This window comes from Dermacentor variabilis, chromosome 1, assembly GCF_050947875.1.
Source record: "Dermacentor variabilis isolate Ectoservices chromosome 1, ASM5094787v1, whole genome shotgun sequence".
In the NCBI taxonomy this organism is placed as follows: Eukaryota; Metazoa; Arthropoda; class Arachnida; order Ixodida; family Ixodidae; genus Dermacentor; species Dermacentor variabilis.
Genome location: NC_134568.1, coordinates 29473638 through 29500709, shown reverse-complemented (window position 1 = coordinate 29500709; position 27072 = coordinate 29473638). Strand labels below are relative to the sequence as shown.

Below are 27072 nucleotides of genomic sequence, written 5' to 3'. Positions count from 1 at the left end.
AACTAGTTTGTGAACCATTTTTGCTCTACATGTGTATTATATTTCTTTCGTGTAACATACAGTGTTGTCTCGCGCATGTACCGAATTTTTTTCATTTAACACATGGTCGCCCACTTTACTGTGAAAGAGAGTAACCCTGTTGTTATTTATTCTTGAATCAGGAAAGGATAAGTTTGGTAGCTGATAAAGTGAACATACTGAGTATTTTCTACTGTAAGAAGAGGAAATAAAACGCGCGCCGTTGAGCCTGTTGCAGTTGTGCGATAAACGTCTGTGTGTGTAGGTCCCAGGCGTCGCAGGGGCATTCCGCTATCGCTCTTACCTATTCGTAACATGCCAGCTTCGTTTCTGGCGTAGTGTATTTAAGCATTCGTCTAATGTAGCGTAGTCTTTTGTTAGCTTTACGAACTATATGTATTGTCCAGACTGAATTCGGTGTTATGTGGATCCGAAGTGTTAGTATTCTGTTACTTTCTGCAGTTACTAAGGACGTTCCGAAAGTAGGTTTTGTCATTTTTTTTTTGAAGGAGATGATGGTACACCAGGTGAAACAAACAATCGTCATAAGAATTGATCCACGCCCGTTGCTGGTTCAACGACGGAAGGAGCTACAGCGGAGGAGGAATGACGCATGTGCAGAGCGCCGAAAAAGAGAAAGAAGCAGCAGACCGGCGTGCCCGAGGTTGTTCGAGCATAGAGTTTCCTACAATATATCAGAGGGAACTCTAGCGCTGCAATCAATGAGCCACCATGGGAATGACGCGAAGTACATGGATCTGTCTGATCTTCGGGCTTGTGGATTCAGACGTTCTTGTTGATTCGTTTTTGCGCTTTGTATGCCTTCATTCTAAATTTCACAGCAATATAAACTTTTCTAGGTGCAAAAGGCGCCGCCAACAAGCAAAACCGCTGCTAATTGCAACGGTTAAGCTTGTCGAGGTGGCCAAATTGAAACGCCCCAAGCGTCTAAAGGCACTCTGGCTTCCCCGCGATCAATTCATAAGGGATTTATATGTTGTTTGACGATACATGCGTCCGTGGCGTAATGCTTTCAATATCGGGAGTCTGTGCTAGAGGTCCTGTGTTCGAATTCTGCCGCCGGATAATTTTAATAACGTTTACTTAATTATTTATTACCCAGCACTTTGTTGAAAACGACGAGTTTGCAAAGTCACGAAGCCGTTTGAAGCCAGAAGGACGAAGCTTAGGCAAATCCACGTTCTTCCCATAATTCCTATGCTGGCTCAACCACTCCCATTGCAGCTCCCGAAGACACTAGCGCCAGAGTTCCCCCTCGTTATTATTCTATGAAACTGTATGTGTTCTAGTACACATCACGATGGCAGACAGACGTTTGCTGACAACGTGGTCGCCAATGGGAATGCGTATTGTTAGCTGGTATGAATGGACACGGAGGACCAGTGTGTCCGTCATCCATGAACGCCTACAGATCGTGTATGGTGAAGAGGTCAGGTCTCAGGCCTTGCATCGCAGGGCACCAAGCTTTGCTAGAGTGTTTTCTTCAAACTGATAGCACGCTACGACAAATGTCTCAATGTCGATGTCAACTATATGCAAAAATAATGCAAGGTGCACAGTCCATAATTCCATGGCGTATATTCTTTTGCCAAAAAAGTTTACGTCTGAAAATTAATGACGAAACTTACTTTCGTAACGTCCCTCGTATGTCGAAGGATACCGTCATCGGCCTAAACCATAAAGTCCGCTTGTGGGCTACGTTTGAGAAATCATGGCACAAGGTGCGGCTCTACGCATTTGCAAGGTGTTGGCGTGGATTACAGAGCATTATAGGGAATGAAGCGAAAGGAAACACTAAAGCTTGTGACAATGTCCCCACTATTTGGTGCATGACGATGTTTCATGAAGGCTGCGGTGATAGGTAAACCAGCCATGACATGGCGATCGCAGTGTTCTCAGTTTATATTGTAACTAAGATTATATGGCCCAATATGATTATACAAAAAACTGGTCTTTCAGTGCACACTTCAACTCGAAATTTCAACTTCAGGTCACTGCCTCTAAACGCCTCCTACTGACAGAGACACTCATCTCGCCATTGCTGTATAACGTCAGGAAATGAGAGGCGACAGTTGGGTCGTCTGCTTTGAAACAGTTCGAGGCCACATCGGAGGTCATGGTCCCCACGCACTGGCGTCCAATGGCCCTGCAAAGAGGTCACCGTCGAATTGTGCCCGCGATTCGATGCGCCGACGTCACATGCCTTAGAGGAAGCTGATGGTGCACCCCGGCATATAACACTTTCTTGTAAAAAAAAAAATTATTGACGCAGGACATAGCTCTATGAAAGCGACTAAATGTGTTGTTTTAGGTTGTGGGGATTTGGGGAATTCGACGCACCATTGCGCAGGCGCATTTCACCTGTTCTGCAATCCCTACGCCTCACTTCTTCACTCGCTCCGAAGCAGTTGTCAGCGGTGGCGCTCCACTAGCGATGGTTCGCGGAGAGGGCGGAGCATGGGGTGGAGCTTCGACGTCACGAAACGGCCCCTGGCGGCTACTCTCGTGGCGTTAGCGTGCCTGTTCTGCCTCGGGACTGTACCGGGTACGTACATGCTTCCTCTCGTCCGCCGACACCTTTGTGACTAGGTCTGAGCTCACGCACGGTGCCTATGCCCGTGCGGGGAGCGCGTACCTCGTGTTCATCCTGTCCGGACGCTAAGCCGAAGAACGGGTGCCTAGTGCTCGCGCGAGGTCGTACCACGCCGAGCCGCACTCATCGGAGGCCCAACTCGAAGGAGATTGCCTGAGTTCTCGCGTATTGGCCCATTGGTTATCGCGAGAGCAAGTAGCATAGCAGCCGGGACTTTTTCTAGCGCAGTGTCCCAGCTTCAGCCTGTGCTCTCACAGCGACGTGCTATAGGCGTCCCTGGCTGCATCTTCCGCCCTTGGTGGGGGACCCCTTTGGTTCCCCGCCGCCTTGAGACCGGGCGTTTGTGCAGTGTCTGGTGGCGCCAGATACAATAAACTGTATCAGTTAACTCAGGGCAATACTGTGTTCTTGCGTGCGTCGCCCGGTAGCCCTTGCGGCCTGAGCTCGCGCGCAGCGGCGCTCGAGGCGACGACTGACGCGGCCCTGTGGCTCGCTAAGCTCGAACCCGCGGGGGTCAGTACTCCTGTGAGACCCTAAGACCCCACAAGGTTTCCGGTGTGAAGCCAGGCACAGAATTCAAAAGGTAAAAACTTGTGTAAATTATCTTCTCTCTTTAGTCGGATATTTAGCCCAGAATAATTGCAGCTGGTAGAGGACCAATGATCGGACACCCTAAGGTCAAATAATTGTGCGTATTTTAAACCACTTAAAGGCTCAATTAAAGATCAATTCCACCGGTCTACCACACGTAATGTAGAGCAAAAGAAACTCAACGAATTTCGTACTGATTACGTTAAAACGAGTGATACGTTTAGAATTCCAGTCTTGTTATACGAGTGACATAAATTTAGAATGTGCCTCCCAGCAGCCGCCGTATTAAGTAAATATTGCCAGTAACTGTGTATAAGCTTTATCAACAGTTCTGTTCCTAGTAATTTGTATTCCTCATATGTCCTCACAGTACTTCTGCAGCACATCGACCCTTTATTTTCCTTATTGATATGTTGCGAAGAGAGAATTTCATACTTGTATAATTAGATGTGTTTATAAGATGTGCCTAGTTGTGTATATGTTACATGTAAATTTACTCTAATGCAGGAGGTTATTTATTAACCAAAGTGCTCTCTGTACGCTTATCAACTTGCTGCCACTGTATGCCAGTTTTCTCCGTGCCTGAATACCTTGGTAAGATTTTATAGTTAGATAAATTGATTGATTGATTGATATTTCTTAAAACGTGGCTAACGCCACCAAGGACACCCCATTTACGAATGCAAAAACAACGAGTAGATGGTGATAATGCTTAATTTTCTACAGCAAGTCCAAAGGAAATAATTATTCTTATGTCACAATTACCGTAATCACATTGATGTTAGCAGTTTGTTGGCAATTCACGCCTGGTTCTTGTTTTCTTTTTTCTTCTTCTTTTTTACGGAGGTACGTCACGCATTCGTGCAGTGGGCGATTGTCCACTAATTCAGAGCTTATGTGAATTGAATAAAGAAAAGTTAAAGGTAAAGAGACAAAAAAGGATAAAGGCGATTTGGAAGTTGACACTTACGGCAAAAAATGTCATGCTGTGAAAAATGGAATTAAAAGAAAGAATACAAAAATTTATAGAGAGATAATTAAGAAAACAAAATTTAGCAAGGTGAGATTATCCTGAATTCCTGCTAACTGTTTGATCTGCCTGGAAATCCCATTATCCTACATTTGGTCCGAATCGGAGCCGTGATACAACGGACTACACGGTAAATAAAAGTGTTTATTGTCTCTATCTCTCTCTCCCTGGGATATTTTATTTTCCAGAGTCATTGCCATTGTCGAAATGTTTTAAAGTGAGGACCGATGAGATATTGGAGAGCAGTTGAAACACAAACCTCAAGATGGAGTAAAGGAAAAAGAAGAACGACACCGAGGTCGTGCCCTCGTGCGCTGGCGCGAGAGGCTCGTGTGGCACAGGAAAAGCCTGCTCGCACTTTCGAACGCGTCGGGGGCGGTGGCGCGCGCATATCCGAGCATCTCTCCGAAGAACGGACCTGGCTTAGCGTCAGCCATGGGAATCGATGTACCCAGCGGCATCCGAGCTTATCGTATCCTCCACGGCGGTGCATCCGCCTTCTCAGAAGCGCCGTCACCCCAGAAGATGCCTTCGTCCATATTGCACGACCTACTTCCAGAGAAAGCCAAGGCCGACGCGTCCTACACGTTCGGCTACTTGGCCATGGAGGACGTCCTCCCGAGGAGCTGCGACCCTGTGGTCAAGACTGTGAACATGGCTGAGGAGCAGGCTTGCAGCAGCAGCGCCGCACATCGGCGGAGACTGGTTCCGAGGGCCGAGTGCGACCGGTTCGTTGAGGCGGACGTCAAGGACAACCTGCCTGAGTACAACTCCATGCAAGCACCGTGCACCGTGCAAGGAGCTGGACTCCAGGTGGAGGACGTATCGCAGGGCACCGGGCACCGAATGATATTCAGGTAAAGATAATTGGGTCTTCTGTGCGCCATATCCAAGGGCCGTTACGAATATCCTCAGTTTGTGAAATGACATTTACTATTTGCTATGTCCTGCTAACAAAACGTAATTGAGGTTATTTATTACTGTGCCCTATAAGGAAAGTATAGCTGTAGTAAGGTGTATCAGCCAGGGTGCATAAAACATATTGATTTGCGTATAGTAATGCGATTTATTGCCGCGCTTATACACCTCACATTGCGCTAAGCCAGCAACAGTATTTCGTGTTGTTGCAATAACTACGCTGTTGTCGCAGAGCGATGATAATGTAGTCACAGAAGTGAAACAAAAAGAAAACTCTAAATGCCCTCGCCGACCGTACACAATGCACCGTTTCGTTCACATTTTAGCACAGCCTGATCTTGAGACACCTGCGTGGTAGTTAGGTTCCTTCTTGATATGCCCCTTTAAACAGTCGCACGCATGATTAGCTGGCGCATCCATGTTGCTGCTTTTACCATGCTCTGACCTTGATGTGCGCTTGGGCGTCGACACTTTTCCGTTGGTCGCTTCACATTAGGCGGTGAAGGCAGATGAAGTCCTCAACCACCTTCGGGAGGATGTACAGCTGCCTCACGCTGCCTCACAAAGGCGTAACATCGCAATGGTGCAAACTGCACATTTAAAAACATATAACAAGAATAAAAGTGATCAATTAAACACTGCGCTAAGTATACCACTAATGTGTGAGTAAGAAGCTTAAACAACCCTTGCAAATATTGCATCAATTTCCTGTAACCTTTGAACTCGCGTGTCACATTTGCCCGTAAGAGATGCTCTAACAGGTTTACAGAACAACGGTACTTTTTTTTGTTGCAGAGTTAAGAATCTTCATGCTTAGTGCTTATATATATCTTTAACGTACCAATTTCTGCAAAACTAGTAAAAGCTCATACGCCCTAAACCTGAAATTCTGCTTGCGCCTATCGGAATGTAGGCGCACATAAAAGAATCAACTCTCATGCAAATCGGTTGAGCTCTCTTGTCTCATCAGAACATTTCTGCGTTTAGAGAAATGGGAGTTGGTACTGAGCTAAACCCTCCTCTTTAGTCGCCGAGCTCAAATTGCGGTACCGCACGGCGTTCCTTAAGCCTTGCGCACGACGTCATTTTCTTTGCGGATGCAAATACGGTTCGCGGGAAATGTATGCATTTTTCAGAGAAGTCAGAGGACAACCACTCCTGTTTCTTTTGTTTCTTTCATTTTGCAAGTAGTGCCACTTGCTTCGCTAGTTTTGCACTTTCGCGGTCAATCTCCTGCACCGGTCTCATGCGCCAAATGCACCCGGGACGTCGGCGCTATATTGCGGGCTTTCCACTTTAAGAGACGTAGATGGGGGATGACCTGAAGGCACAAACCTTTCGGTAGTCATAATCGGAGGAGATATTCTCGTGCGACCACTATCAGAGATAGTGCCACTTTCGCGAGATTTCGTGAGACTCAGTCCACGTGCGCCAACGAGGAATCCTTTCTCGCGTTTGGCCTGCCCACTATACCGCCGCCGAAAGTGATCGCCCGAGAATACATCTCCAGAACTGGGTTTGACAAAGGCTTCAGAGTCCACTTTTATTTTATTTATATATTTACACAAACGGTCAATCCCTCATGGCAGTAAAACTTCTTCACAACTGACTGTAGTATTTTCCATAAATAGACGCGCAACAAATCAGACTGTATCGTGTAATGAAATTTCATTTTACGGAAGCTACGAAAAAACGGAGCATTGAAGTCAGTACAATCGATCGAGCGGTAGAAACGCAAGGTGTGTGTATGCGGCACTGCAAGAAGTCTACATAGAAGGACAGGGCTGCAGTTCGCTCACAATGCAAGTAGCGCTCATCGGACGCACTAGTGAGATGACATGTCGCGTCTTGCGTACCGCCGACGACGTGCCCGCCGCTAATCACCGATTCTGGCGATCCACCTTGTCTGCGCGGAGGCACCATGGAGGCACCCACATCAGTGGTAATGCACGCTCGTTTCTCGTGGAGAGCGCCGCGACCTGCGCTATATATGCACGCGAAATTTCGTAGAAAGAACAACCACGGGTCAGGGGAATCACGCACCTGTCGAGCACGATTTATCCGCCCTCGAGTTGGGTACCTAGAAAGAAGTCGTCGTTCGGTTTACGCGAACACAGCAAGTATTGCGTACTTTCGTCATTCACTCTTTACTTGGCATCTACTTAGCAGATTAATATGAATGCACCCTTTAACTGCCAAAAGAGGGTTGCACAAAACTTAGTCGGCGCGGTGTCACAAGAGAATGCTCTAGAAGCGAAGACGGGATATTGTTGTGGTGGAAAGAGATTCCATTCAGGCTCCTTCAATGATCGAGGCGCGCTTAACATTTTAACAAACGAAAAAACTCCACTCGTATACACATTGCAAAGCGAGAGAATTCCTGCAGATGCCGCCTAATGAGTTCTAAATGCATCTCGCCGAAAAATGAACAGCTGAGCTCCCCTCCACTGAATCTTGGAAGAAAGGCCGCAGCAGAAACAATTTCCTTTTCTTTTCCTTGCGAAAAAGCAAATTTTGCCTCCTATGCCTCAAGAATAAACTGTCCAGTAAATTGGCGGCATTCACATCGACCAGGAGTGATTTATGAATAGGCCGAAAAGTAGCTATTGGTCTTTCAGTGCTCTGGTAGACTTGGGTAAGCACTGGCAGCACAGCTCATCCGAAAACGCCATAACTATACAAAAAAGGAAACGTTTTATTGAAACAGCTGCAGTCTTTGGCAAGTGCGTTTCAAACGCTGTGTTCAGTTACAGCCTGTGTTGTCAACGCAGTTCGGAGAAGCCGATTACGCGTGGAGTGGAAGCTGCCTTGAGTGGGAATCACCACGACAAGGATTGGAGCGCAGTTGCTTGGCCCGATTACAGGTTCGAGTTCTTCGGCTGCAGACCACACATGCACCTGCGCGACACGCTGCCGCTTCGGTTGACGACGCTGGGCTCCTGCAAGGCCGAGTGCAACAGCGACATGGCCGGGATGGCTACGCCAAGCAGCAGCTGCCTTTGGAGGCTACGCACGAGGTGAGGCTAACTGGGGCCGTATCCTGAAACGATCCACTTCGGCGATACTATCGGCTCGGCCACGCCTTCACCATCTGCGCGCACTGATTGATTGTTTTAGCAAAAACGTATCAGCTGCCTAATGCGCTTTTGCTCAACCAGCCAATCAGCGCATACCTTACGGCAATACTATCGCCGAGGCGATAGTATCGATCATTATATTACGTTTTTTATTAATGAATCGTGAACTAAGTAATTCTTTTTCACCTCGGTTGCACTTACGGTTGTAGTGTGTAAACTGCTACGGTTCTATACATGTCATATATTCTATGTATTGTCTATGTGCTGCACCCCTTACTGAAAGCCTCACTTTGAGGCCTGCAAGGTATTTTTATATAAATAATAAATATATACTCCCTTAGGATCCCTTGTATACTTATGGAGGGCATCGCGTCATGCGTTCAGACAGACGGACGGACGTCTTTCCCGGGGAAGTACTCATATAGTGCTTAGTCATTAATACTAGCTGGGGAACCTGGTTGCTGCTAATTGGACACGCTCAGTTTACTGTCATTTGTGTATCGGACCAAGCCGATGTCCCCTGACCTGTGCGGGCCCTGTCGCTTCACCAAGTGGGGGCCTTTGAAAATAGCAGCGTGGCACCAGTGGTTGTATCGGGATTTCATGAAGGTAGACGCCAGCTGGCGTCGTACGGCAACGTGCGCAGGGCAAGGAGTTTGGTGGCCTGGTACTCCGCCCAGTTGGGGAAAACACTATAGTTTTCGCGAGCTCTAGCCCCTACCTAGGGTGCCAGTCTGCGCACTGCTTAAATATTTAGGTTGTGCAGGATTGTTCGTTGGCGGCGCGTGATCGTGCGGCAGCTGACGGGCCTTCGACACGTTTCGCCCAGGTGGTGCGGTCGTCTCAGTCTTGAGAACTTGAATTCATGACACTGCTGAACCCCGCAACTCCCTCAAGCAACTCCGGCAGCAGTCGTTTGCTGTCGACCGTGGATGTAACTATCACGTTAGGCATGAACCGCTTCACTGATGTTTTTACGACGTTTACTTTTAGAGTTACGTCAATTTCCACAACAACGAAGTATCTAATCCAAGGAGCCTCATCGTTACAAATGTGAGCCAAAGTCCTGGAGAGCCCCCCATATGCTAAAGGAAACAACTTATTTAACAAACTTCGTCCAGTCCTGGGGTACGGTTGCTCTGCCTGGGACCCAGAAACAAACAGTCATTAATCAACTGGAACGAATACAAAAACGCGCAGCCTGGCTCGTTAACGCTAACTATGATTTCCCTAAGTTCATCACAAATAAGTGTAATTCGGGATGACCATTCCTCGAAAACCGACGGAAATATTACGACTGAAACTTTTACTTTATAGTTACGTCGATTTCCACAACAACGAAGTATCTAATCCAAGGAGCCTCATCGTTACAAATGTGAGCCAAAGTCCTGGAGAGCCCCCCATAAGCCAAAGGAAAAGGTTGTAGAGCTGCGCTCGAATTGGTCCAAGGACTGGATGTAATGGCATGGTGCAGAGAGTGGGGGCGCTCGATTCTATTCCTACTCCATTCCGCAGAGTTGTGGTTTGTGATTCCCCTCCTTTTAACTCGTCGGAATTCTGACAGTTGGACCATTCCCACTCCTCGAGTGGTTGAACTAATCTATTCCAATCCTCCAATTACAGTAAGTAAAACGCTATTTGTACAATTCCTTACTACTTGCGCCACCTTTCCCCCTGCCCCGTCCCTCTTGCGGGCCTATTAACTAAAACATACTTTTGAACTGTTCACAACGTTACAAGTAATGTCCCGCACTATTTTTCCCGCGAGAACAAACACGCTATGGGGCCTGTTGTTCTTGCAGTGCGTTGTTGCCGGTAATCTCTTTAACATATGTACACTGCTCTTAACCTGGGCTGTTTCAGCAGTAATCTTAGCCGTGCGGGCTGAAATCGCACATAAATGACGTGATCGAAAAATATGTTCCGTTGTTGCAATTTTATTACAAATGTCTCCAAGACATGTAAAATTCATTATAGTTGGCCGTATGTCAGGCTGCAAGCCTGTCATTTATTTGGTTATCTCTTCCGAAACACCTCCCACAAAAAAAAAAGCCAAGAGACAAAGCAAAGGCTTAGACACTCTCTAGGTATTCCAAACAAAAGCTAAAAAAAATATAAAATAGAAATTGTAGAAAAACACAGAATTCTATGCAGCACTTCTACTTTTGTAGACTCTAATCTATAAAATGTCTAAGTAAATGTCTATAGGCTACCTATAGAGATTTGTCTATAGACATTCCATAGACCTCAGTCTACAAAAATAGAACTGTATACAGCAGCTCTACTTTTGTAGACTCAAATCTATAAAATGTCTATAAGCAAATGTCTTTATACTATCTATAGACATCTGTCGATAGACATTACACAAATTTCAGTCTACAAAAATGGAGCTATATACAGCTTCCCTTTTGCAGACTGAAGTCTCTAAAATGTCTATAAGCAAATGTCTATAGGCTATCTATAGACTTAGCATAATAGTCTATAAAAGTAGAACTGTATATTCCTATACACTTTTCTCTATAGACATTCTGCAGACATTTGTCTACAAACATGAATTTTCATTAATCTATAAACAGTTTATAGAGTGTCTATAGACTCGCACATTTTTTAGACAAAAGCGTAAGGTCATAAGTTCATAGTCTGTCTGTAGAAAATTCCTGCAGATCGGTCTATAGCTAATCCATAGACTTAAGCCTTACACTATTTGTCGATTGTTGTAGATACAGGGTGTCCGAGCTAACATAAATTCAGTGAAGCTGTTCAGCGAACAATAATGCAAAAAAAGACAGTGCAGTAAGGTCAGAATTTAGGACTTATGGTGTGCAGCCGTAAGAGACATGGCTTGTAGGTCTTTTTATGCTAGTATATCTGGCACCGGGTTCTTTTAAATATTTTATTTTCGTTGCCCAGATTGGCTAAAATAGCCGGGATCGACAACCTACGTACTAGCTATATAAATCATACATTTTGCCAACTATGTTTCGATTATATATAAACACTCGCTGCTGGGGTTGCTAATAAGCAGTTTATTGGAAATCTCTCTAAATATGTACTGCATCCAGCATGGATATGGGAACATACCCAGGGAACTGTACATAGAAAATCATGCATGCGGATGGAAGCGGTCGAAATATCTCAAAGGCATGTAGCCGTGAATCTCTATGGAAGACTGCATGAGTATTTGTGCACGAGAACATTTAAGAAATATTGCAGTTGCATGCAATGGAACCGCTTAATCGAACGATATCTGTTAGTTATCTGTTATCTACAAGTTAACATTTTCGTTTACATATGGCGCCACAAAAAAATTTTGATTGTGTATTATGTACGTTGACGTGTTGCTTCTCATCTGTACTTATGCATTAATATCGATAGCTTAATAATTCTCCTGAACCCGCTGCACTCTCATATGTTGCATAAACAGAAAAAAAATTTGCCCTGGTCCGCGACGAATTTTTCTTCAACTGCGAGGTTTTTCTTTCGAGGAACCCGTATGGGTTTCGTTTATAGCAATTGCTACGAACGGGTGGATGTTGTATTTTCCCTTTATTAATCCCAAACAATTCCTATAATAATAATTGCTGAAACAAAGATACCCGGCTGGAATGTGCACATTTTTCGGGTGTTAATGCAATATGCCCGTGCCGAACGAACATGCTCCGAATAGTGACTGCAGTTTTGAACAATCACGTTATGAATTGCAATTTATTTCCGCTTAGAACAGTCTGCATGGGCTCTTTTCTCATACTCCGCGATGAATACATTTGCCACACTTTCAGTAGAATGCTCATGAATGGGGGGGGGGGGGTATTGATAAGGTTACTTATCAGCTAAAACATGTTGCGGCCTCTTAGGTCTGTTGGTAAGGATAGAACAAGTACAATGTACGCTAAATTATTTTAACAATATGTGCCTTATCTACTAAGAAAAGACCACCAAATGAATAATCTGGCTTGTTTTTTTTTTTCGTTTCTACAGCGCATGTAGTATGCAGTCTGTGGAAGACGGCACTGAACGAAACATTAATGAAAACCGGAACACTTATTACGCACGACAAGGGCTTCATACCATGCACGATAGGCAAAATGCGAATCTGCGTCAGCAGCTGCCTAGTGATTAACAGCACGTAAACTGCACAACGCCGAAGCATGCAAAGGCGCTTAACGCTTTTCAAATAGCCCGAAAAATAACTTCTGGTGCTAAACTGTTTATAAAAGAGACAAAAAAAATGAAATCTTCCAACTATCGTCAAACGCGATGCCTTCAGTTTGAAACGTGTAAAGGTGCTTCCCCGAGCAACTAATTTATTGTTCTCTAATTCTTTCGGCTAAGTTACGGAGTAGCGAGTGACTGAGCTTATCGCAGGCTTCATGCTGTTTTCTACTTCATCTCACACCTTACCACAATCGGTATACGGGCAGTTCGCTCAAGTTAACATGTCCTTTGGTGACATCCCATCCCATGGCCTTCATCGGCGGTGATATAGAAAACCGTGGAGAACAATTCGAATTGTAAAGAAGTATACGGGGATTTTCACTTAAGTTGAGCCAGACTTTGCAATATGGAAATGCTAGGTAGTTGGAGAGAACCAAGATAATGTGGTTTGTCGTCGCTTGGAGATTTTTTGCATTCCCACTGATTAGATAGTTAGTGTTGTTATAATTTCTCAATTACTATAATTAGATAAAATACTCAATGGGAAAATTGTAGAGCAACATGAGAAACTCCCGATACAGCTTTCTGTTGCTCAAGACGCGCTCCATAGAACCGTTTTGCCCTATGGCATGAAGACGTCCGCGATTACAGGCAATGTGCCTCGAGCGGCGTGTGTGTGTGTGTGTGTGTGTGTGTGTGTGTGTGTGTGTGTGTGTGTGTTTGTGTGTGTGTGTGTGTGGGTGTGTGTGTGTGTGTGCGCGCGTGCGCGTGCGCGTGTGCGTGTGTGTGTGTGTGTGTGTGTGTGTATGTGTGTGTGTGTGTGTGTGTGTGTGTGTGTGTGTGTGTGTGTGTGTGTGTGTGTGTGTGTGTGTGTGTAGGCTGGAATAGACAAAAAGAAATGTACACATCATCACCATCATCAGCAGCAGCAGCCTGTTTTATGTCCAGTGCACGACGAATGCCTCTCCCTGCGATCTTGAATTAACCTTGTCCTCCGCCAACCGATTCCAACTAGCGCCCGCGAATTTCCCAATTTCATCCCTCCACCTAGCCTGCTGTCGTCCTCGATTGCGTTTCCCTAATCTTGGTACCCATTCTGTAACCCCAATGGTCCAATGGTTATCTAACCTACGCATTACATGACGTGCCTAGCTTCTTTCTCTGGATGTCAATTAGAATATCGTCTATACCTGTTAGCTCTCGGATCCAAACCACTCTCTTTCTGTCTCTTAACCTTATGCCTAGCAATCTTCGTTCCATCGCTCTTCGCGCTGTCCTTGTTCTCAAGCTTCTTTGTCTGTCCCCAAGTCTGTGCCCCATATGTCAGCACTGGTAAAATGCCTTGATTGTGGACGTTCCTTTTCAATGATAACGGTCAGCTTCCAGTCAGGAGCTGGCGATGTCTGCAGTATGCGATCCAACCAATTTTTATTCTTCTGTGAATTTCCTTCTGATGATAAGGGTTCCCTGTTATTGACCTAGGTAAACGTAATCCTTCACAAACTCCAGAGGCCGACTGGCGATCCTGAACTCTTGTTCCTTTGTCTGGCTATTTATCATTATCTTTGTCCTCTGCATATTAATATTCAATCATACTCTTACACTCTCTCTGTTAAGGTACTCAATCATTTGTTGTAACTCGTCTGCATTGTTGCTGAATAGAACAATGTCATCGGCAAACCGAAGGTTGCTGAGATATTCGCCGTCGATCTTTACTCCTAAGCCTTCCCAGTTTAATAGCTTGAATGCTTCTTCCAAGCGCGCAGTGAATAGCATTGGAGAGATTGTGTCTCCTTGTCTCACCCCTTTCTTTATAGGTATCTTCCTGATTTACTTGTGTAGAATTAAGGTAGCCGTAGAACATCTGTAGATATTTTCCAAGGTATTTACGTAAGCGTTTTGTGCTCCATCATTACATAATGCCGCTATGGCTGTTTGTATCTCTGCTGAATCAAGTGCCTTTTCGTAATCCATGAAAGGCATATTTGGGGGGAGGACTTACGGAGTCGCCATCTCTCGGAAGCGCCGCCCTTGCGTAGTATGAGGGATCACGCTTCACGCTCCTCATAGGTTTGGCTTACGGTGCTTAATAAAAACACTACGTGGCTGCTGTCCTGCACATTTCTGTAAGTACTCTGAAAACGAGGGAACCTTATTGCTGTCGTTATAATAGTCTTGGGCAAACTGAAAGCGCAGCATTATTTATAGACGCCATCTCTTTACCGAATACGTACAATGAAAACCACTGCGCGCGGTCGCCGCGATGGAGTCTCCCGAACCGGCTTGCGTGAAAGGTCGGCAGTCGCTGAGCGCAAACTATGTGAAATATGTTCTTACAGAGGGTTGTCCGTATAACCAAATGGCGCATAACAGAACGAAGCCTCAATGCATGCAGCGATCGCACGTGTTCGCAACGACCGACTGCGCATCTGCATGCACGTCCGCGCACAATGTTTTGCTTTCGCTGTGAGTGCGTTTTCGCACTATGCCGTGAGATTTAGCCCGCAGAATATGAGCATTTGACAGTCCACAAGAAACCAATGTTGCGTGGACGTTATCAGAGCTGTTCAAAAACAATTTGGTTTTAACAAGGGACTTCGACGCCTACGGCACTTGTGATGTACCATCGCGACGATTCAGTATTATTTTTCTTCTAATTTCTTAGACGTTTCAATATTATTTCTAAAGTTGCGTCCCACTGTATGCACTCAGCAGGCACTTTCGCGCTGCTTTTTCGTAATCCTGTGCGTTAATTCATAACACAAACATGACCATATGCCATGCCTTTGTTTAATGTGTTTCTTACCACTCCCTTTCCATTTCCGTAAACTTCCCAGTGTCTAGCATCAACAAGTTCATAGGCCAAACCGTCGTGACATTAGTCGGCCAGCGAGCGCGGGCGAACGTCTCAGTGCGCGTTTTCTGCTACTGTGCTTGCTGCATACCCGAGTTGTAGCTGATGGTTGTTTGCCGGTCCTAAGTTTCACGAGCCAAGCTTCACGCAGCTTCTTGTCCTGCGGCTACGTGTGAATAAGGCTGACACCGGGGCTCCGTTGCGCACGTCCGGCCCTGTGGCAACGAGCAGTAGCCTACCATGCTGCACGCCTCCAAAGGCAGCCACTACCTATTATAGTGATTTCAAATGTTGTCAAGGAGACACCCAATGCGTGAAAGCCTCAACGCTTAATCAGAATCGCAGCGCAGGTGGGACTTTAAACTTTCGTTTTCAGCTCGCTTCGGCTCTTCCGAAGCAGCTGACGCGGTCGCTGTTTCCACGTGATCCCTCATACATGTCACGCTGACGGTGGCGCCTGCCTTTCCAGTGGTGGAGCTCGCCCCCAATCGAGAGGCTGATTGTACTCAGCGGATTTCTCGCATTACCTGATTAATGACATGGATGTGATCCATTGCAGAGTATCCCTTCCTGAAGCTAGCCTGTTCCCTTGGTTGACTAAAGTCCAGTGTTGGCCTTAATCTATTGGAGATTATTTTGCTAAATATTTTTATAATACTGGGAGTAAGCTAATGGGCCTATAACTTTTCAATTCTTTAACGTCTCCATTTGCGTGAAGTAGTATATTGTTTGCATTCTTCCAGTTTTCTGGGACCCTTGCAGTCGATAGACATTTCTTATAAAGAGCCGCCAGTTTTCCAAGTATTATGTCTCATCCATCTTTGAATAAATCGACCGTGATTCCACCTTCTCCTGCCGCACTTCCTCGTTTCATGTCTTGCCAGGACCTTCCAACCTCATCGCTAGTTATAGGAGGAATTTCTGCATCCTGTTCACTACTGTTTCTAATTGAGGTTCCAGACTGCTCTGGGTACTGCACAGGCCAGTATAGAATTCTTCCGCTCCTTTTACTATATCCTAGAGATTGCTGATGATCTTACCCTGCAATGCCGCCTCCCGACGCGGCACTCAGTCGGGAGGAGGCCGTAATCCTAAGGCAAATACAGACCCCGTCACTCCTCGCCCCCGCAATGCTGCACGTGCTTCACCCGGAGCTCTATCCGAGTGGGGTGAGCGGTGTTTGTGCAGCGGGTCCAGTGGACCAATGGCACATCATTTGGGACTGTGCCATGTTCCCGACAGCAGCTACCTCCAGGACTGCAAGGTGCACTGCAGTCTCCAGACAAGGACACACAACTATGGGCCGTCCAGCTGGTCCGGGGGCACTCGAAAAGCACAAGCCCCAAGACCCACTACAAACGGGCCCAACTGGGGTAGTGCACAGTAGGGCATAATCCCGGGTCGACGCTTGGCCAGCGTCACGACGCGTTAAACCGTCGTTTGCCGGCACTTTATTAATGTTATCCCTTTCCTACTACCCTGCTTATCTTTTAGTGCATACATCTTGGTTTATCCTATGCCAAGTTTCTTTCTCACTTATTTCGGGCTGCGTCCATTTTTTACGGCTTCTTCAGCCTTTCTCACGTTATAGTTTCCAATATCGCTTATTTTCGCCTTGTTGATCAGTTTTGGCAATTGCGCGAATTCCATCTTATCTCTTTAGTTGAACACTCTCATTTTTCGTCGTTTCTTTATTAGGTCCTTTGTTACTTGGGAGAGTTTTACAACTGGTTTCCTTGGTGCCTTGCCTCCCACTTCAATTGCTGCCTCTGGAGCCAACCTATTTACGGTTTCATTCATTAGCTCTATATCATCATCTCTCTCTTCTAAGGCTGCATATTTGTTTGCAAGTACCAGCCTAAATTTGTATGCTTTTACCTTCACTGCCTCTAGCTAGACCTGTTTCTTCTTGACCAATTTTGTTCTTTCTGTCTTCAAATTGAGGTGAATCCTAGGCCTCACTTACCTATGATCACTTCACATTACCCTACCTATCACATCTAAATCCTGCACTATGCTGGCATCAGCAGAAAGTATGAAGTAAATTTCATTTCTTGCTTCACCCTTAGGGCTTTTCAAGATCCACTTTCTGTTGCTGCGCTTCCTGAAAAAGGGGTTCATTATTCGAAGCTTATTCATTTCTGCAGATTCTACCAACATCGCTCTTCTAGCGTTCCTAGAATCAACGCCGTAGTTGCCAATTGCTTGTTCACCAGCCTGCTTTTCCCCCACTTTTGCACTGAAGTAGCCCATTACTACATTATACTGAGTTTGCACTTTTCTCATCGCTAATTCAACATTGTCATAAAACTGATCTACTTCCTCATCATCGAGACTGTATGTTGGAGCGTAGGCTTATACCACCTTTAATCTACACCTCTTATTGCAGCTACCCTCTCATTAATGCTGTAGAATTTGTCAATGTTGCCCGCTATGTCCTTATGGATTAGGAATCTTACCCCGTATTGCTTCTTATCTAGGAGACGTCTATAGCAGAAGACATGTCCGTTATTCAGCAATGTATAAGCTTCACCAGTTCTCCTAATCTCAGTAAGGCCGATGATATCCCAAACAATGTCTGATAGTTCCTTAAAGAGTCCCGCTAAGTTACCCTCACTCGAGAGGGTTTGGGTGTTAAACGTTGCAAGGGTCAGTTTCCATTGGCGGCCTGTCCGGACCCTGAGATTCTTAGCACACTCTGCTGCTTTACAGGTCTGACCGTCGTCTTGGTCAAGAGCTCCGCAGCTACTAGGTACTGAAGGCCATTAGGTAATTGAGTGAGCCATGTGGGAGGGGTTCGCCGAATGCTGCACTAGGTAGGACAATTCCTTTTCTGGTGAGGGAGGGTCTTGTTGAAGCTTAGTGGGCCTTCCTAATTTGGTTGTACCTGGATTAGTATAGCCCCACTCGCTTTCAGCATCTTTTGCCGGTGATCCGAGCCTGGAAATGCTGTGTACTGGAGGATGTGAATTTCAAGCTCACCATCATAGAAAAAAAACCTTATACACTTTTCTCAACAGACAATCTATAAACCGGTAGTAGACAAAAGTAATCAATACCTTACCGACTCTCGTCTATAGACAGTCTTTAGACAGTCTACAGACAAAGAACCAATAAGGATAAATGGAGACTGCATCGAATTTTGTCAACAAGTAATCTATAGGGCGAAAGTAGACAAAACGAAACAAATATCTTAGCGACTTCTATCTACGGACAGTCTATGGAATTCGAGTAGACAAAAAGGAATAGAAACTTTATCGACTCTCATCTATAGAAAGTCTATAGGTATAGAATGGACAAAAGTAAATAGAGGCTGTATTGACTTTCGTCTACAGCCAGTCTATACAGCGGATATAGACAAAAAGAAACAAACGTCTTAGCGACTTTTTTCTATAGACGGTCTATAGAATGCCCGCAGACTATCTATAGACCAAATCTATAGAAAGGCAAGGTCGTCTAGAAAAAGTATATAGACTTTCTATAGACAGTCCAACCTCATTTTTCTAAGCGGCAGGCCACGACACGGCAGCGGTGCACTGCATAGATTGCTGTACATTAACGGTACTCTTTGATCACTGAGAAAATCGTACCATTGGTCATCACGCCAACTATATGCCTCGGTAGCGTGGGCCAGCTGCTCATTTTTCAGACGCACCGGCGGTGTAGGCTAGAGTTATTGTGGCAGAACACATGTCACGATCAGTGTCGACGTTAATGCGATTGCCAATGAAGCAATGTAGCAATACACCGTATAGACACGGCAGAGATGCGTCATGTCTGAAGCATGTATGCAGCCTGGCTCCTCTCTCGCGCTTCGCTCTGGACACACTGCTCCATCTAGCGCCACCACAACGAATTTCTCGTGTGGCGCACGTGTGCATTAAAATTCAGACAATATGTTCTAAATACTTATGACACGAGTTCGACTCCAGCCGCCATCCGAGAAATTTGTGACTTTTGTCGTTGAATGACAGAGTATATACGCAGTGACATGGCAAATACTCAGTGAATCAAGTTGGCGTCACAGAGGTTCATTGAAGGTCGGCATATACCCAGTTACACATAGCTAATGACCCAAGTCGGCGTAAAATACGTTCATTGAAGAGCGGAACGTACTCAGTAACCCAAGTTGGCCGTGCAAAACGTTTATTGAATAGCGCCACATACCTTTTGGCGCATTCAGTGATATGCGCCCAATTACCAAGTTTGCGGTTTAGAGGTTCATTGAACAGCGGCATGTACCCACTTGCACACACCCAATTACCCAAATTGCCATCAATGATGTTCACGGATGTGGGGCACATGGCTAGATTCACGACCCCTGTAATCCAAGTTGAGGTGAACAAGGTTCATTGAAGAGGTGCACTTATGTAGTAGCACATCCCCAATAACACAAATTGGCGTGAAGCAGGCTAAGTCATGAGCGGCACATATAAAATCTCACATACACATGACCCAAGTTGGCCCGACTATTGCTTTCGAACATGGTTCCCTCACCACAACGGCGCGATGCTCTAACCAGTAGACCATGAACTACCCAGTGATCCAATTTGACGGGAAAACGGTTAGATACGCGGCCACACAGGCAGCCAGATATAAAGACCGACAGATATCCCCGGCAAAATGCGTGAAATATCCTAATAATGCTAACCGCATTTAAAACCGCAGAACCCACCTCGCGATGACTATCGACGGAAGTGGGTTCAGCATTGAATCAATACAGCAAAACAACGTATTGCCACCGTCGTAACGAGTGGCACATACCAAGCTTACACAAGTTGGCTTCGAATACCGTTCAGCGGCACGCACTTACTGGCATATACCTAGTGCTCCATGTTGGCGCCAAAGAGTTTCATTGAAGAGCGGCACATACATATATACAACATTCCCACATACTCAGTGAGTCAAGTTTGTCAGAGGGTTGGTTTCGAAACCAGTTCCCCAAGCATATCAGCCCGATGCTCTAACCATTCAGCCATGTATTACACAGTGACCCAGGCATGCGAGAAAACCGTTAGATACAAACATACAAAGATACTTTTTGGTGTTCTAGCGCAGAACTTGCAAAGCAGCAGACAGAGACACGAACGAAACAGGCTGTTATGAGAGGCACCAAGCTCCCATGGGCAGCATGACACGAAGGTCAAAGGTATGGGCTGAAGGAGATGCTGACAGTGACGAGGCAAGAGGTAGGCCAAGGAATAATGCGTTTACTTCTTAACGAGGATGAAGTACGATGACGAAAAGGCACCGAACGCCAGAGGCGCCGGCCTTTTATGTACACCGGAGGAGGAGGTTGCAGCTGTGCACTACCGGGTGCGTGCAGAGTGTCCAAGAAGGGTGCCATCAAGGGAGAGAGCACTGCGCATTCCGACATGGCCGCAGCTCGGCGGCGAAGCACCTTCTCAGGGAGCGGTGTTTGGATTCTAGCGGTGAAGCATCACCGTGGAAGCTTTTGCGGCTGAGGGCCGCCGCGCGTTTATGACAAGGCACTAACTTCCAACTAACGCTTAACGCCAGATGTTCTGAATATATACTGCAAAATAGACAAAAAAGAAAAGAACATAACGAATCAATTGATCATACCAACGCGTGTGCATTACTAAGCGCTTGTTACCAGCTGCCTTCTATAAAGGTTTATTTCGCAAATAACAAAAGAAGCGATGAGCTGACGCACAACTAATCCTCACTATTCATTACCGTAGCTTCAACATTCACGCGCGTGCAACAATCTTTGTCTCTGAACAACACTGCAGTGTTGTCAAAAGACGGAGCACACCCACAATCACGGGAGTGTAACACCAATTTTCCTTGTCCTCCCTTTGTCGTGTTCCTGCCGTGCTCCTTTGATATTTTCCCAATCCGCCGTGGTTGCTCAGTGGCTATGGTGTTGGGCTGCTGAGCACGAGTTGGCGGGATCGAATTCCGGCCACGGCGGCCGCATTTCGATGGGGGCGAAATGCGAAAACACCGGTGTACTTATATTTTGCTCGTCAACATCAGCATGGTTACGCCCACTGCAGGGCAAAGGCCTCTCCCATATTTCTCCAACTACCCCGGTCATGTACTAATTGTGGCCATGTTGTCCCTGCAAACGTCTTAATGTCATCCGCCCACCTAACTTTCTGCCGCCCCCTGCTACGCTTCCCTTCCCTTGGAATCCAATCCCTAACCCTTAATGACCATCGGTTATCTTCCCTCCTCATTACATGTCCGGCCCATGCCCATTTCTTTTTCTTGATTTCAACTAAGATGTCATTTACCCGTGTTCCCTCACCCAATCTGCTCTTTTCTTATCCCTTAACGTTACACCCATCATTCTTCTTTCCATAGCTCGTTGCGTCGTCCTCAATTTCAGCAGAACCCTTTTCGTAAACCTCCAGGTTTCTGCCCCATACGTGAGTACTGGTAAGACACAGGTGTTATACACTTTTCTCTTGAGGGTAGTGGCAAACTGCTGTTCATGATTTGAGAATGCTTGCCAAACGCACCCCAGCCCATTTTGAGTCTTCTGGTTATTTCAGTCTCATGATCCGGATCCGTGGTCACTACCTGCCCTAAGTAGATGTATTCCCTTACCACTCCCAGTGCCTCGCTACCTATCGTAAACTGCTGTTCTCTTCCGAGACTGTTAAACATTACTTCAGTTTTCTGCAGATTAATTTTAGACCCACCCTTCTTCTTTGCCTCACCAGGTCAGTGAGCATGCATTGCAATCGGTCTCCTGAGTTACTAAGCAAGGCAATATCCTCAAGCGAATCTCAAGTTGCTAAGGCATTCTCCATCAACTTTTATCCCCAATTCTTCCCACTCCAGGTCTCTGAATACCTGCCGTAAACATGCTGTGAATAGCATTGGAGAGATCGTATCTCCCTGTCTGACGCCTTTCTTTATTGGGATTTTGTTGCTTTCTTTACGGAGGGCTACGGTGGCTGTGGAGCCGCTATAGATATCTTCCAGTATTTTTACATATGGCTCATCTACACCCTGATTGCGTAATGCCTCTATGACTGCTGAGGTTTCGACTGAATCAAACGCTTTTTCGTAATCAATGAGAGCTATATATAAGGGTTGGTTATTTTACGCACATTTCTCTATCACCTGATTGATAGTGGGAATATGGTCTATTGTTGAGTCTAAGGTGTTCCTGATACTATTTGCGATTACCTTAGTAAATACTTTGTAAGCAACGGACAGTAAGCTGATCGGTCTATAATTTTTCAAGTCTTTGGCGTCCCCTTTCTTATGGATTAGGATTATGTTAGCGTTCTTCCAAGCTTCCGGTACGTTCGAGGTCATGAGGCATTGCGTATATAGGGTGGCCAGTCTTTCTAGGACAATGTTCCCACCATCCTTCAACAAATCTGCTGTTACCTGATCCTCCCCAGCGGCCTTCCCCCTTTGCATAGCTCCTAAGGCGTTTTTTACTTCTTCCGGCGTTACTTGTGGGATTTCAAGTTGCTCTAGACTATTCTCTCTCACATCATCGTCGTGGGTGTTACTGGTAATCTATATATCTCTATAGAACTCCTCAGCCGCATGAACTATCTCATCCATATTAGTAACGATATTGCCGACTCTGTCTCTTAACGCATACATCTGATTCTTGCCTATTCCTAGTTTCTTCTTCACTGCTTTTAGGCTTCCTCCTTTCCTGGGAGCATGTTCAATTCTATCCATATTATACTTCCTTATGTCAGCTGTCTTACGCTTGTTGATTAACTTCGAAAGTTCTGCCAGTTCTATTCTAGCTGTAGGGTTAGAGGCTTTCATACATTGGCGTTTCTTGATCAGATATTTCGTCTCCTGCGATAGCTTACTGGTCTCCTGTCTAACGGAGTTACCACCGACTTCTATTGCACACCCCTTAATGATGCCCATAAGATTGTCGTTCATTGCTTCAACACTAAGGTCCTCTCCCTGAGTTAAAGCCGAATACCTGTTCTGTAGCTTGATCCGGAATTCCTCTAGTTTCCCTCTTACCGCTAACTCATTGATTGGCTTCTGATGTACCAGTTTCTTCCGTTCCCTCCTCAAGTCTAGGCTAATTAGAGTTCTTACCATCCTATAGTCACAGCAGCGCACCTTGCCGAGCACGTCTACATCTTGTATGATGCCAGGGTTAGCGCAGAGTATGAAGTCGATTTCATTTCTAGTCTCACCATTCGGGCTCCTCCACGTCCGCTTCCGGCTAACCCGGATGCGGAAAAGGGTATTCATTATGCGCATATTATTCTGTTCTGCAAACTCTGCTAATAACTCTCCCCTGCTATTCCTAGTGCCTATGCCATATTCCCCCACTGACTGGTCTCCAGCCTGCTTCTTGCGTACCCTGGCATTGAAGTCGCCCATCAGTATAGTGTATTTTGTTTTGACTTTACCCATCGCCGATTCCACGTCTTCATAAAAGCTTTCGACTTCCTGGTCACCATGACTGGATGTATGGGCGTAGACCTGTACTACCTTCAATTTGTACTTCTTATTAAGTGTCACAACAAGACCTACCACCCTCTCGTTAATTCTTTAGAATTCCTGTATGTTACCAGCTATATCCTTATTAATCAGGAATACGACTCCTAGTTCTCGTCTCTCCGCTAAGCCCCGGTAGCACAGTACGTGCCCGCTTTTTAGCACTGTATACGCTTCTTTTGTCCTCCTAACCTCACTGAGCCCTATTATATCCCATTTACTACCCTCTAATTCCTCCAATAACAGTGCTAGACTCGCCTCACTAGATAACGTTCTAACGTTAAACGATACCAATGGCGGCCTGTGCACGTTAAAGAACCCCAGGTGGTCAAACTTTCCGGAGTCCTCCACTATGGCGTACCTCATAATCAACAAGTGGTTTTGGCACGTGAAACCCTATTATTTCTTTTAAATATTTTCCCACATTTATTATTTATTTATTAAAACAGCAACTGCAGCGGAAAGCGACCCAGTGAAATCTACCTCTTCAAATTTGTGTGCGTTTAGTATCTTCAAAATAACTGAGAACTTCACCATGCTTCGCATACACTCAAGGGTTAACTGGTTGAACCGAACCGGCTTGGCCCGGGCCGCACAGGGCCTGGATCTAGTGGGCCCGGTAGGGATCCTAAAGGACGCCCCGCGCAGTGATCTTCGTTGCGATACAAGCAAGGTTTATATGCTTTCTGAATGAAATCCACCATTTTCCAAAATCTTTCATTATTCTGAGTATAGTGAAGCAAAGAAAAAAATAATCTTACACGTTTGCACATGTCATGCGTCCAGCTAGCTCATTCTGTTCCTTTGAAGACTAACATGAAGCAAAAGGCGAAACGCATTGATATGTATTGCGGTATGATCTGTTCTTTTTGTTCACAGCCACTGGAGCGTTTAGGAACACCATTTTTTTCACCACGCCTCTCTACCTCTTCTCGCACCTTCTCGGTAATAGACAGTGATTGCAAAAAACATCGTGTGTTTCCTAATCAACGTAGACTTGCGCAGGGTGTGACCGTTTGTTTTTGGCCTCAATTCTTGAGTCGTACAGGTGAAGCTGTTGTCTTTCAATGCCGTTCAAGATTGGACTGCAGAAATTCTCCCGGGTCTTCGAAAGCGTAGACTACCGTGTTTCTTATAATTACCGTGGCAGAGGTAGTCACCTGTAGGTGAATACTAAAAGAGCCGATATTGAGTAAAAATTGAGAAGTGTAATGAATTTACCAAGTCTACTCTAGTCTAATTGGCAACTTTTCTTGTCTTGTTGACTCATTTAAAATAGACACAACCTTTCCAGGACTACGTGCCCATTCCACTCAAGCTAGAGTGCGCAATCTCGGGCTCCCATTCCACTTCCATGCCACCTTGCCGACTGGTCCATCATTTCGCTTACATTCCATACCGATTGTTGGAAAATGTGTGGAATATTTCCAGAATCATTCCAACTCCGGTGTTCCACTTCACCATGGCCTGGTGGTTGCCGAATCATGGAGTGAGGGGAGTTAGTTTATTCTAATAGTTTTCGGGAGCTCATTCGTCGCGGAGCACGAAAGCCTAAAACCACGGCATTTTTTCGCATTTTTTTTGTTACAGGGAAAGTGCTGAAAACAATAATTACGCAGGCACATATCGGGCTGAAAAAGATTCAGTGAGAGCTGTGAATGACTTAACCAAAGCTTCCTCGTCGAAAGACATATTCTTAGTTTAAAAATTATCTTCTTTATCTAACCTTCTCTGGCCCGCTAAGTAATTACATAACAATACTGTCCCGGTGGCTGAAGAGGACTGAATACCGAACTCTGTGGGAGCTCATATTCTATATTGTAAACGTTTTTTTTAACAATTTGGCTAACGTTAGTTGGAACACCATGTATAGCATGGAAATTCGACCAACAAAGTAGTACCAGTAAACGCACTATTATTGTGTGTAAATACAGAATAGATAATGTATATTACATTCACATATCACTCTACTTATAGGTACCACAAATATCACTTAATGGAATAGCGCGGGACATTTAGTGGCTTCTGTGAATTTCTTGTATTTGTCACATATGGCCTATCCTGTTATAGGGGCACTGGTTAGGTACCACTCTGACACAGAGACGTCAACGCCCTTGGTGTATCTACACATGCGTATTAGATTTCTCTGCATACACTTCTCCTTGCTCCTATTCCTTGAACAAACATCTAAAATCGCCTTGGTCCTCGTGACATCGTTGCGAATCATTTCGGGCAAAACTTCGATAATGTTCTAACGTCATGTGACCGCGGTTGGGCCTTCTTGCCTAGAGGAGACAGATAAATGTTCAGTTCATTCTTCAAACTAAAGAATTTGAAATAATTATGGTTTCTCTCTGCAGCATAATACGTTATCCGTAAAGAAACACCCTTATTAGCCGCTTCAGACACGCCCGAATACTCGAATAGTCCTACAATGTCCGATGGGGCTTTCAATCTGCTATGCAAAATATTTTATTTCCTGCGTGTGCCTCATGTTACACATTTCATTTCATCTATTTATCCTTAAAGGCCTGAACGCATTACATAAGGGGCATAAGGGCATAAAGATCATGTGAACTTCAATGATCTGAACAAAAATGCAAGAGTATACGCCAGAAATACAGTCAGTGAAGTGAAAATACAATTGACAATACGTTGAGTAAATAAAGGTAAACAGTAGAAAAATATGAGAGCTGGTGCGTATCTATTCTCTTCGTGGCTCAGTCGCACAGAATCGCACAATTTCCTCTTCTTCCGGCAGGTTGCCTCGGCCCAGGGTTGCCGGCCGCACGGTGGTGTAGGCGCGGGACGCAGCGCGATGTCGACCGGAGGCGCCTGTCAGCTGGTGCAGCATCGCGCTTGTGCCGGCCGTCATCTCGGCAGCACCGCGTCCCAGCTGTCCCTGCGGAACAGCAGCAGGTCCTCCGGGCGCTCGTGCTGCCTCCCGTCCTGTATCGTCGGTAGCCGAGGAGCAGACGGTGCGCTCGCTGCCGTCACCGTGGCGGGCAACACCCGTCTCTTCACTGGACGCGTGGAGGCGGGTTGTTCACCCCGCCACGCTGAGCTGCTGGTCTCGTCGGCCGAGGCTTGTCGAGCACGCTCGCGGCTACCGCTGCGAGCTAGTCTCGGCGCCGCCGAGCGAAGCGGGGGCGCCGCTCTCTTTCAGCGCCTGTGTTTATCGTTCGAATTTTTTTGGATTTTCGCAATTTATTTGTGTGAATGTTTTATTGTTCTGTGTGCTTGAAATAAACGTTATTGTGATTGAAGTGGCGTTCCTAAGAAAGATTCCGCGATCCCGCTTTTAATGCGCGACGCTACGGGGCAAGAAAAAAAGGGGGAAAATGTC

The 27072-nt window shown here is 45.7% G+C and overlaps 1 protein-coding gene across 2 annotated transcripts; it reads left to right on the top strand.

Annotated features, from left to right (window-relative positions):
- Positions 1 to 4547: 4547 nt before the first annotated feature.
- LOC142570604 (uncharacterized) lies at positions 4548 to 26839 on the top strand. 2 transcript variants are annotated; one of them, XM_075678977.1, is made up of 3 exons: positions 4548 to 5110; positions 8036 to 8188; positions 26488 to 26839. In XM_075678977.1, the coding sequence occupies exons 1-3, from the start codon at positions 4689 to 4691 to the stop codon at positions 26525 to 26527; spliced, it is 615 nt and encodes a 204-aa protein (XP_075535092.1). In that variant the 5' UTR covers positions 4548 to 4688; the 3' UTR covers positions 26528 to 26839. The 2 variants fall into 2 exon arrangements, with proteins under 2 accessions (XP_075535092.1, XP_075535088.1); XM_075678973.1 differs by having other exon boundaries at positions 7943 to 8188.
- The last annotated feature ends 233 nt before the right edge of the window (positions 26840 to 27072 follow it).

What these genes read in the sequence shown, in the direction of transcription:
- LOC142570604 (XM_075678973.1), top strand. Translation starts at nt 4,689, where the DNA reads ATGGGAATCGATGTACCCAGCGGCATCCGAGCTTATCGTATCCTCCAC. An exon ending in GGGCACCGAATGATATTCAG is followed by an intron (nt 5,111 to 7,942) that starts GTAAAGATAATT and finishes TTGTCAACGCAG; the next exon opens with TTCGGAGAAGCCGATTACGC. An exon ending in CTTTGGAGGCTACGCACGAG is followed by an intron (nt 8,189 to 26,487) that starts GTGAGGCTAACT and finishes TTCTTCCGGCAG; the next exon opens with GTTGCCTCGGCCCAGGGTTG.